Source organism: Ylistrum balloti, unplaced genomic scaffold (genome assembly GCF_031769215.1).
Source record: "Ylistrum balloti isolate Yb309-2 unplaced genomic scaffold, AGI_CSIRO_Ybal_v1 Utg370448, whole genome shotgun sequence".
NCBI classification, from domain to species: domain Eukaryota; kingdom Metazoa; phylum Mollusca; class Bivalvia; order Pectinida; family Pectinidae; genus Ylistrum; species Ylistrum balloti.
The window spans coordinates 95,789-108,065 of record NW_026782298.1 but is presented as its reverse complement, the minus strand read 5'-3'; the positions used below and the strand labels follow the sequence as shown (position 1 = coordinate 108,065).

At 38.6% G+C, this 12,277-nt stretch overlaps 1 protein-coding gene across 1 annotated transcript; it reads left to right on the top strand.

The window, feature by feature from the left end:
- The first annotated feature begins 594 nt into the window (after positions 1 to 594).
- Positions 595 to 4,952, top strand: LOC132554829 (potential E3 ubiquitin-protein ligase ariadne-2-like). The gene is made up of 3 exons (XM_060219152.1): positions 595 to 654; positions 2,280 to 2,532; positions 4,342 to 4,952. The coding sequence occupies exons 1-3, from the start codon at positions 595 to 597 to the stop codon at positions 4,950 to 4,952; spliced, it is 924 nt and encodes a 307-aa protein (XP_060075135.1).
- Positions 4,953 to 12,277: the final 7,325 nt, after the last annotated feature.

Genomic DNA, 12,277 nt, shown 5'->3' with positions numbered 1-12,277 from the left:
TTTATTCGTTTATTTCAATATTTCAAATAACCCTGATATAAAACAATGCCCCGTCCAACCCCCTCCCCATCGGAAAAAGACCAAACATTTATCACTAATCAATTATTGTTAAACAAATAAGCGTCCCACTAATGTGTGACGTTAACTGACGAGAAAAGTAAACATTTTGAACAGAGTTCACACAAAAATGATAGGTCAGTTGCTGTTTTCTGTAGGCACGTAGGTAACTTCTTAAAGTAAAATCAAAATTCTAATTTTCAGCTCGATTACGTGGGATGTGTTTATTTTCTAAAGATATTTTATTAAAGAGGTCAAGAAATCGAAAGTCAAAGCTGAAAATCACATTTTTCTTAGAATTTTACGTTTATTGTTGAAGGTGTTCTTCCTAGACCAGTCAGATTAACGAAATGAGATACGACATTCATGTTGACAAATGTGACATGAAACAGCAACAAGCTTATGTCATACACACAGAGTGGAAATTTTCGCGCAAGCTATTTATAGATATGGTATGATTACTCCGAATGTCTGCTTACTAACAACTTTCGGTTTACATAAAGTTAACATAATTTAACTGCCTCGTGACATTTCAACATGGCCGGACAATTTAAGAGACTGAGTGAATCAACACTCCAACGTGCAAGCTTTATAGGGGTGAGTGAAAAGTCCCATACAGTTTTAATTGTGACAAGAGGAAGTATTGATTGTTAAAGTAAATTTTTAATAACTGTTGTTAATTTATATATACGATAAAGTACACTGTGTAATATATTTACCGTTGCCTAAGATGTTAGGCCAAATAACTGCTATATTTGAGATCTTCACTGGGACAGTTAAATCAGTACTCAGTATTTCATATCATTTGTAAGCATACATTAAGACGTACACTATATGTTTACGTTTGTATATAACATTAGATACTCAATATATCTATTACATTAAAAATACACGTGTTAACTACTGTTGTCATGAAAATACGAAGCCGAAGTCTAAGCAACATGACGTGGTTAAACCGCAGGATAATGGTGAAACTAGCCCGTTTCATGTTTCAGAAGATTAAGTATTGTCTTAGCTTGATATGGTCCTGTGTCCACATGGTGTTACGTTTTAGCAAACAGTAGACTATTTATGGTTCAACTGTAAATTTTAAAGTAAACTTTTTTATATTATTTTAGTAGATCTATACAGAAGTTGTCACTTTATTGTACCAGGTCACCATTTAGTGCTGTATCACCATTTATCGTATTGTTGGTTCAGGGAACTACTTTCACTTTCGATTTCCCTTTTTAGTTATGTTTAGGCTCTCTGTTAGTTACTTAAGTAAAGGGCTTATGCTTTATTTTCAAGACTAGCCGGTGACATCAACAGGAAATTTCACCTTGACAAAAGTAATGTCAATTTTTGGACGCTCGAAACACCAGACACTTTATCAAAGAGATATCATTATCACGTGATATATTGTTACAAAAATCATTTGTAAAGAATCGAATTTGAATCAAAGTACTGAAGAAATGTTTATCCGGTAGAATTATAACCAATATCAAAATAAGCAATAAGGAAAACAGCACTTGTATATCACACAAATGTCTTTGCAATTTATTTATAGTAACACTCCTGATTAATCAAATATTGATCTTATTATGTTTAGAAAAGAATAAGAAACAATCTGGTATAGCCGCTGACGAGATAACTACACCAATTTCTGGGATTCTGATGCACTGTCCGAGTGTTTCTGGGACCTCTTCCGTTCTCTAGTGGGTCCGATCAATTGTTCAAACATTGAACCCCTTAACTAAATCATTCTCTAGACAGAATTGGGTCAAAATTACATGATCGGGTTTTAAGAAAGGTGTGCAACAATGACCTGTTTTGTATTCGTCCTTTCTGTCACCCTAAACATTGATAAGATGTCACGTGTGCAAATTTGCATTCTTGACCAGTAGCATTTTGACTTCGTCTTATTGAATGTACAGTGAAACCTGTCTAATTCGTCACCATGGGGGAGTGACATTTTTGGTTGGATTAGACAGGCTGTTGACTTCACTTTGTTTACAAAAATATATGCTACCGCCGGTAGATACGTTAAGAATACAACTAATGTACATACAAATACACTCTGGTGTTAAAAATAAAACAAAACAATGAAGTATTAATTTACTGGCGTTTTAATTTTGTTTTAATCATTTTAATACAATGTACAGGTACATTAATTCCCCGTGTTTTGATGAATTTGTGAATCTGAACTCACAGTTATCTTGAAATTGTTGTTTTTGTTTCAGAGCAACACTGTTACGGAAGCTAAGTCTATTGTAGCCAAAGTACTCCGACAAAACATATATGACATCGAAATTGTTGAAAATGGAGGAATTATAGACGGAAGTTTATTTGTAAAGGACGTACAGAATCCTCTTCAGGTGGTCATCCACAATACCGACAGACAAGTTCCTCTCTGGCTCCAAACCACAAAGAAAGATATGGTAAATCCTTGGGAGGAGGAGCCACGATGTATCATGTCATGCAATCATGCAATAAGTAAGTACGATAGCAGATCCTTATTCTCCCTCCGTCACTCCCCGCCTGTACAATAACAGATCCTTATTCTCCCTCCGTCACTCCCCGCCTGTACAATAACAGATCCTTATTCTCCCTCCGTCACTCCCCGCCTGCACAATAACAGATCCTTATTCTCCCTCCGTCACTTCCCGCCTGTACAATAACAGATATAGATCCTTATTCTCCCTCCGTCACTCCCCGCCTGCACAATAACAGATACAGATCCTTATTCTCCCTCCGTCACTCCCCGTCTGTACAATAACAGATCCTTATTCTCCCTCCGTCACTCCCCGCCTGTACAATAACAGATCCTTATTCTCCCTCCGTCACTCCCCGCCTGTACAATAACAGATCCTTATTCTCCCTCCGTCACTCCCCGCCTGCACAATAACAGATCATTATTCTCCCTCCGTCACTTCCCGCCTGTACAATAACAGATATAGATCCTTATTCTCCCTCCGTCACTCCCCGCCTGTACAATAACAGATACAGATCCTTATTCTCCCTCCGTCACTCCCCGTCTGTACAATAACAGATCCTTATTCTCCCTCCGTCACTCCCCGCCTGTACAATAACAGATCCTTATTCTCCCTCCGTCACTCCCCGCCTGCACAATAACAGATACAGATCCTTATTCTCCCTCCGTCACTCCCCGTCTGTACAATACCAGATCCTTATTCTCCCTCCGTCACTCCCCGCCTGTACAATAACAGATCCTTATTCTCCCTCCGTCACTCCCCGCCTGTACAATAACAGATCCTTATTCTCCCTCCGTCACTCCCCGCCTGTACAATAACAGATCCTTATTCTCCCTCCGTCACCCCGCCTGCACAATAACAGATCCTTATTCTCCCTCCGTCACTTCCCGCCTGTACAATAACAGATATAGATCCTTATTCTCCCTCCGTCACTCCCCGCCTGCACTAACACACACAGATCCGTCACTCCCCGTACAATAACAGATATAACAGATCCTTATTCTCCCTCCGTCACTCCCCGCCTGTACAATAACAGATCCTTATTCCCTCCGTCACTCCCCGCCTGCACAATAACAGTCACTCCCCCGTCACTTCCCGCCTGTACAATAACAGATATAGATCCTTATTCTCCCTCCGTCACTCCCCGCCTGTACAATAACAGATACAGATCCTTATTCTCCCTCCGTCACTCCCCGTCTGTACAATAACAGATCCTTATTCTCCCTCCGTCACTCCCCGCCTGTACAATAACAGATCCTTATTCTCCCTCCGTCACTCCCCGCCTGCACAATAACAGATCCTTATTCTCCCTCCGTCACTTCCCGCCTGTACAATAACAGATATAGATCCTTATTCTCCCTCCGTCACTCCCTGCCTGCACAATAACAGTTCCTTATTCTCCCTCCGTCACTTCCCGCCTGTACAATAACAGATATAGATCCTTATTCTCCCTCCGTCACTCCCCGCCTGCACAATAACAGTTCCTTATTCTCCCTCCGTCACTCCCTGCCTGTACAATAACAGGTCCTTATTCTCCCTCCGTTACAGATTTGAGACTGCCCCAATAATAGTTGTATTTGGTAATAAGATACAGATTGAAACTGTCCTTCAACATTTTACGAAAATATTTTGTAATATACGAAACCTGACATCATCCTTGTCAACATGTACATATGAATTTTCATAAGGATTTATTAATTTATTTGTCTTTCGTGTGGTTTTGTGTACGTGGTGTTGTTTTTACCACACCGTGTCGTGCTACCTTAAGTGTATATATTTATATAGGTTTAAAGTTTTATGCTTGTTACAGCTCCCGACAACCTATACGGCTACTGTTGGAATCAGCTCACAGAACAACGAACGTCGTTTAAGTGTTTTGTTGACGTCGACGGAAAACGCTGTGATTGGGAATGGTTCTTTGCGGAAGTAGCTGAAAACGCCTGCTTGTCAACCGACGAACGTGTTTTGTTTGAATCGCGCATCAACCGGAACTGGTTCAATCTCTCGGCGGGAGTGCGTGAATGTCCATTTTGTCGCTGCGTGTGTGAACGCCAAAGACCCGACGACCCATGTGTGTTGTGTATATACTGCAGGGACGCTGGAAAGCCTCACTTTGAGTTTTGTTGGTACTGTCTTTATCCGTGGAAAGATAACCATAGCTGCACTAAGGACTCTGCAAGACAGATACTCAGCACGTGCCCACGTAAGGAAATAGTGAAAGTGCCCGGATGTCCATCAATAAGGGCGTGTCCAAATTGTAAAATTTTGATTGAACATAAGGAGCAATGCAAACACATGGACTGTCGAAACTGCAAGGCTTCCTTCTGTTTCATATGTTTAGGGGTCAGAGGGGAACGTGGGTTTACGTGTGGGTCTTACAACTCGAAATGTGCCGTGGCACCAATACAAACTGTGACGTAACTGTTTCACCTGTTTAGGGGTCAAAGGTCAGCATGAGCAAACAAACTATAATCAGCATTGACGAAATCTTGTACATTATATAACCGTTGTTGAGTTATTTATCAATAACAGGTTAGAATTTTATCTCAACCAATGTATTCATAACGTATTGTTAGTTTTGACATCAGTCTCTAATAAAGACATGATTTGAAATTTAGTTTTGACATCAGTCTATGATAAAGACATGATTTGAAATTTAGTTTTGACATCAGTCTGTGATAAAGAGGATTTGAAATTTAGTTTTGACCGCAGTCTGTGATAAAGAAATGATTTATAATTTATTTTTCACATCAGTCTGTGATAAAGACATGATTTATAATTTAGTTTTGACCTTAGTGTCTGATATAAACACACAAGCTGTTGCAGTCAGGCAATTTTCGGTAGTGATATCATCAGCTTTAATGACGTAGTTTGGAACTCCTGCCTTATGCATCATCAGAGATCGAGTTATACTCTTTTTACTCCTAACACTTGCCTGCACTCTTTTTACTCCTAACACTTGCCCGCACTCTTTTTACTCCTAACACTTGCCCGCACTCTTTTTACTCCTAACATTTGCCCGCACTCTTTTTACTCCTAACACTTGCCCGCACTCTTTTTACTCCTAACACTTGCCCGCACTCTTTTTACTCCTAACACTTGCCTTCAAAATCCACTTATTCGATGGCTGCTTTGTTACCACAAAGTTACATTAACAGGAAGAGTGCAAGAGAGAGTTGGGTTAGAGTTGTTAAAATATATTTAGTCCTGAAAGGGTAGACTTTCAGACGTTGTTTTATGTGGTTTAAAACAGAGAGATATTTACAAATCAAACATCTGACTTACATATGTTTCAGAGCAAATGTTGTTTACTAAGTATTTCCGCTCATTTTTTCAACAACTTTACTTTTTATCAAATTTCCAATGGCCATATACAGATGATTTCTAGAATTATAAACCAATCATTTCCACTAATCTCGCGAGATTTTATAATTGGTTGGTACACGACAGGCCGGTGACTATGGCTACGACCTTTTGTACTAATTGTTTTACTATGAATTATTTTGCTTTTTCTATTTCACTTGTGTGTGCGTTTTTGGGTTTTTTTGTTGTTTTTTTGTTTTTTGTTGTTGTTGTTGTTGTTTTTTCCCTGCGGAAACGGATATCCAAATGTAAAATAGATCGTAACAATTATTAACAAATTGCTAATAAAAAAACTGCTAATCTGTCAAACTTCAAAACTAAATTGTTTTTCAGTAAACTGATGACTGCTGTCTAGCGGATGTAAATATGCAGAGTGAAACAAACAAAGGGCGGTAACTCGTGTTTGCTAACTTAATCCTCTTTCCAAGTCGGTTGAAATCCACCTATCTCACCGTAAAGGGAGTGAAGGAGTCTGTTGACCTCACACCGGTAAAAAGTGTGGATTTCTTCGTTCAGAGTCAGATTAGAAATTTTCTCCAATTTTGTAGGTTTCCTTTGGTCCCTACATGTGTCTTGATTTCTACACTGATCAGACAAAATATGTGGCTGACGGGTGACCATGAAAATGTATTATTTATTTTTAGAGAAACACCGCATGGATTTTTCTCAAATTCAAAATGTAAGTTTCTTTCTTATTCTCTTGCTGTACCGATGTGAAGTTGGGACTGATCAGAAAAGTACAATGTCCGACAGGCAGACATCTTGCTAATTAAAAATCGTTATTAGTATTTTATGGGGATTTTTCCAATTTCATTTAATTAAGAGCAAGTACAGAGGAAAGATTCGAAATTGTCGGAAAAGATCCGACTTTTATACAACAAGGGAAAAACAATGGTGGTTGCCATGATCCCTCGGGATTGTTTGTCAGATTTTTTTTTATAAAAGTCCACCTCGGTCTTTTTGTAAGGTGTGAATTTGTCAATGAACTGTTCGTCGTTCGTACAATGAATGATGTATATGCTAGCCTGAATTGTGTATATGTACTACAGCCACTATGAGTGATACTTGTGTCGCGTGAGAGGAGAGTGAGTGCATGATTTAATGTTATGTCTGTAGATGTACGAAATAAGGAACCATTAATGTCCCCGCACGCTTCTATATTGTCATGTTTGGCGGTAAGGATTTCAAACGGAAGTAAATGAGATCAGGCTCCGCTTGTTCAAAGGCTGTTTAAAAATAACCAGTGGTTCGTGAAAATGTTTCAAACATGAATTAAACCAGGTACTACAACATGGCGGTCAACCTGACCTGACGTGTCACCGATCGGCAGTGAGCTAATACAGATATTACACCATATCCAGATAAGTATTGATGCTGAATATTGTACTACATCTATATAACGTCACGCTCTGTTGGTGTCTCGGTGAACTTTGTGGTACACTTGTTCTATTTTGCGATATTTGGAGCATAATGTAACCGAACTCATTATCGCTATATTATATATATATAAGGAGTGACGTTTTTCACCTGTCCACAGGTGAGTCCAGGTGTTCACGTAACTTTTCCCATTGTTAACCCTATCCTCGGTATGCCAACTAGTCTGGTTAAACGCAAGGTGCAAGCCTCGAGTCCTGTTGACTCCGCTGCTAAGACTATGAAGCATGGTACCGTTGGTTCGCTTCCTGATCTTTCCCAGTCTGATCTGTACGCCACTCCTCAGAGAGATACGGCTACTGGACTTTCACTTCAACTATCTAAGGGTAGAACTGTGAACTTGGACCAAATCATTACCTCGAAACTAAATGACAATAAATTTATGATTCAACTGTGTGTTCTGGTTACTGAAGCAATTACCCCAAGCCTTGACTCTGTAATCCAAAACGTCGTAACGCAGGCTGTAAGTCCCCTGATAGACCGGATTGAGTTCCTTGAGGAAGAAAATAAAAAACTTACTGAAGTAAACGCCCTTCTCTTTAGTCAAGTTACGGAAAATCAGTTTGGTCTAGAAGAGCTTGAACAATATGGGAGGCGCAATTCCCTCCGTTTTCACAATGTTCCTCTCAAACCTGTCGAGATTCCGGAAACTGATGCTGTGATCGTCAAAGTGGTGCGTGAGAAACTGGGTGTTCAGATAATAGAAAATGACATTGACAGATCCCATATTATCTGTAAAATTAACAATGGCAAAGCCCAGCTCATCTGTCGTTTGAGAAACTGGAAAATTAAAAACAAAACATATCGAAATCGAAATTAGCGCGAAACCCTGACAAAACATTCGTTACGGAAGACCTCACGAAGTATCGGCAAGGTCTAGTATCCCATTTACTACAGCTGAAAAGGGACAAGTACATTAATTCTTTCTGGACGTCGGACGGTCGTATCTTCACCAAAGAAACCGAGACGAGCCGCAAAATTCTTATAACATCCCATGAGGAGATCGACGGGCTGGATCCGACGTGCTGAACAAAAACTTTGGTTCAAACTATTCTTAGTATGAAGCTTTGTCTATAAGGAAATGATTATCGGCTTAAACCCTGATAACTTCCGGTCAACTTAAATGTTTTCTTTTCTATCCATCCGGCCTCCCCCATTACAAAAACCATTCCTCCATCAAAGTACACTGTAAAATCCTGCTTAAATTTGTCTACTTTTACACTCGAATATCTATTGATAGCCGATGGTCATTTTCGATCGTTCCTTATCTGTATTCCATGATAAGTAACTTGCATGACGTAATAATTGTACGAATTATTATGTCCTAACTCTTTGTGCGTCACATCCGTTGCGGGGTCGGTGCTTTTCCGTGTGGTGTCGATGCTTTCCGTCAGCAGCTCCGGCGATGACACATTGCCACATTCTCTTAGTGACATAGGTGTCCTAATGTTACGTAATAATCGTGACGATGTCGTCGTTTGGATGATGCGGGAAGTGCCGGCGTTTGCGCGGGTTGGCGATTTCGTCGCGGATGGGATGCTTTCAGTGTGTCGTTTAATATGCATACAGAAACAAGCAGGTCTTAGCCAACAATTGTTCTGTATAAATGTATACTTTGTATAATTTATCTATATCAAATATTTTTCCCATGCAGTTATTGCCACGTACTATATAGTATATTACTGTAAATGTATTGTACAGGTGTGTCCATGCATACTTGACAATTTGAATTGGTCGATCAACCAAATGTTTTCATATTCACTCATTCATAATAGATCAAATGGACAGTTTGTCCTGTTTAAATGCTATATTGTGGATTACCTGTACAGTAATATTAATCAGCTAATATGTCTTTTCTTTTTCTGTAATTCAGATTGACTTTATATTTTTGTTCCAATGGCTTTTTATTCTACTTAATCCCTAGTGCTACACTACGCTTTCAATGTGTCATTTTAGAACCCCTCATAGAGAGACATTCACTCTAGCAGTTGATCATGCTGCATGAAGCTAATACTTTTGCGAAAATTTAAAGCCGTATTGAGTCTTGACGATTATTGACTCGTACTTACTCTACTCTGTCAAAGAGGCATGGTTGGCTGCGGGAGTTATGTCCCTTGTATGAGCTAGTCGGTTGTGGTATGGAGGCGTCCTACCCTTGGACACAGAACCGCATATGGTTCTGTCCCCACGGGTTAGGTCTCACTGAGTTAACTAAAACATATTGTTCTTACTTGACTCTAACCATTTAACATATACATGCATATTCAGTAATTTCATTCTTTTTCGTTATACGTTTCACATAGTTCCTGAGTGTACATGTACACGAGCGTGATAGGTGTTTATATTTTTGCTGCATTTTGTTTTTCTCATAATAGCTTATCTTTTTGCCGTTTGCTTTCAATAACTTTACTGGTGAAAATCATTTTTTCCTGTACCGCCATTGTATATTGTATTGTCTCTATTGCTAGATCTTTCTATCTATCTATCTCTTTTCTTTCTTTCTTTTCTGTCTTATATACTTGTCAGAATGATTAGTCTTGAACAATATCGATACTCGATTGGCACTTGGAGCTTTCATATCCGGAATAACAAGTTAAGTAAACAATATGCTTGTAATGCACGTCCAAAAGTTGTACATACAAGTACCCATTCAATCCCGCTTTGCCTTTTTCTGTGTGTATTTTATATTTTTGTTATCGCACTTCTTACTTGTGGTGACATTCACCCGAATCCCGGCCCTAACAAACTTGACCACTTATCGTTCTGTCACATTAACGCCCGAAGTATTCTGGCCATCACGAATGAAAGTAATAGTCATTATTATAAATTAGATGAAATTGAAAGCATTCTTTGTAATCACCTAATGTATGATATTATTGCTATTTCTGAAACATGGCTATGTCCACAATTAGAAGATTCTGTATTGTTACTTCCAAACTATCAGCTTTATCGTAAGGATCGAAATAGACATGGTGGCGGTGTAGCTATTTATATACGTGAGTCCATTAAGTGTAAACGTCGGGCTGATCTTGAATTCCCAACTGTGGAGAGTATCGTTTTAGAATTATCTCACCATTTAGGAAGTATTTTATTTAGTACCATGTATCGCCCTCCTAATCGGGATGCTCACACTAGATCCTCGTTTTTAAACCATTTCACGGACACAGTCCAATCCATGCAGTCTGAAATCCCACTTAATATTATAATCACCGGAGATTTTAACGACAGGTGTTCTTCGTGGAATGATCAGCATTCCACAAGTGAACTCGGACGTCGCCTCTTTGATGCTGCTACCCAAAATAATTTACATCAATTGATTCATGAACCGACACATATTACCCATAACTCAGCTCACATCCTTGATTTTATTTTTATCGACAAAGCCCATTGGGTCGTTGATAGTCAGGTAACTACCCCTCTCTGTAATTTTGACCATAGTACTATTACCTGTAATCTGAGGTATCACGTACCAAAACAGAAGTCATATAAGAGAACTGTATGGGATTATAAAACAGCAGATATCGAAGGTTTGAATAATGCTTTCTCAACTGCTCATATTGACATATTTGTTAACGTTTTTCATTCTCTAAGTGATATAATTACTACTGTAAATACTTTTATTTTAGATACCTGTAAATTGTTTATAGTGAATAAAGTTGTTACTATTCGTCCCCGTGACAAACCGTGGATTACAAATGAAGTACGCAGAGCTTTTAGGAAAAGGGACAGGTACTACAAGCTATTTCAGCGTACCAAAAATGATTTTGATAACTTAAGGTTCCAAGTAGCACGTCGAGAAGCAAATAGGGTCAAGCGTGATGCCTTAAAACGCTACCAAGATTCTACAATTAGAAAACTAAGTCATAAAAATACAAATCCAAAACAATTTTGGGCTATTTCTAAATCTTTGTTAGGCAAAAACAATGTACAACTTATTCCCCCACTCGTTGATAATAACCATCTCATACATGATGACCTGGATAAGGCCAACAATTTCAATATTTTTTTCTCTGAGCAGTGTACTATCCCTGAGTGTGTTGAGAAACCAGAATTACCTACTTTTACCGTGGATGATAGTAGACCTACACTTTCTGATATATGCACAAATCCAGAAGAAATACGTAATATATTCAAGGCGTTGAACATTAGCAAGGCATCAGGTCCCGACGGTATATCTAATTTTATCCTTAAAAACTGCTGTCAATCTTTATGCTTCATTTGGTCCCATATTTTTAATCTCTCTCTCAGCTCAGGTATTTTTCCATCTATGTGGAAAACAGCTCAAGTTTGTCCTATTCACAAAAAAGGTAATAAAAATATTGTCAGTAACTATCGACCCATTTCTCTCCTTTCTACTGTTTCTAAATGTCTTGAAAAAATTGTATACAAGAGAATGTATAAATTCCTTACAGAAAATGACATTCTTATTAAGGAGAATTCCGGGTTTAAGGAAAATGATTCTACTGTAAATCAATTGTTGAAAATAATTCATAATATATATCAATGTATAGATGATGGTAAAGATGTATGTACAGTTTTTTTAGACGTTTCCAAGGCTTTTGATAAAGTGTGGCACGCCGGTCTCCTTTATAAACTAGAAAATGTTGGAATCAAAGGTAATCTACTTTGCTGGCTTAAAAGTTACTTATCTGAACGAAATCAATTTGTTGCCTTGAATGGCCAAGCTTCTGAAAAACGTTCGATTAACTCTGGGGTTCCTCAAGGATCTATATTAGGGCCTCTATTATTCTTAATTTACGTTAACGACATCAGCGAGGGTATTTCGTCGGATATCAACTTATTCGCTGACGATACGTCACTTTCTTCGGCAATATCTGGTCAGGCCTCTTTAGAAAGACTGAACAATGATTTATCTATATTGTCTCAGTGGGCGAAACGATGGCTAGTTTCTTTTAATGCTTTGAAGACCGAACTTGTTCTTTTTACAA

Coding starts and splice junctions, on each gene's coding strand:
- LOC132554829 (XM_060219152.1), top strand. CDS start 595: ATGGCCGGACAATTTAAGAGACTGAGTGAATCAACACTCCAACGTGCA. Junction 655..2,279: donor AACGTGCAAGCTTTATAGGG/GTGAGTGAAAAG, acceptor TTTTTGTTTCAG/AGCAACACTGTTACGGAAGC. Junction 2,533..4,341: donor GTCATGCAATCATGCAATAA/GTAAGTACGATA, acceptor TGCTTGTTACAG/CTCCCGACAACCTATACGGC.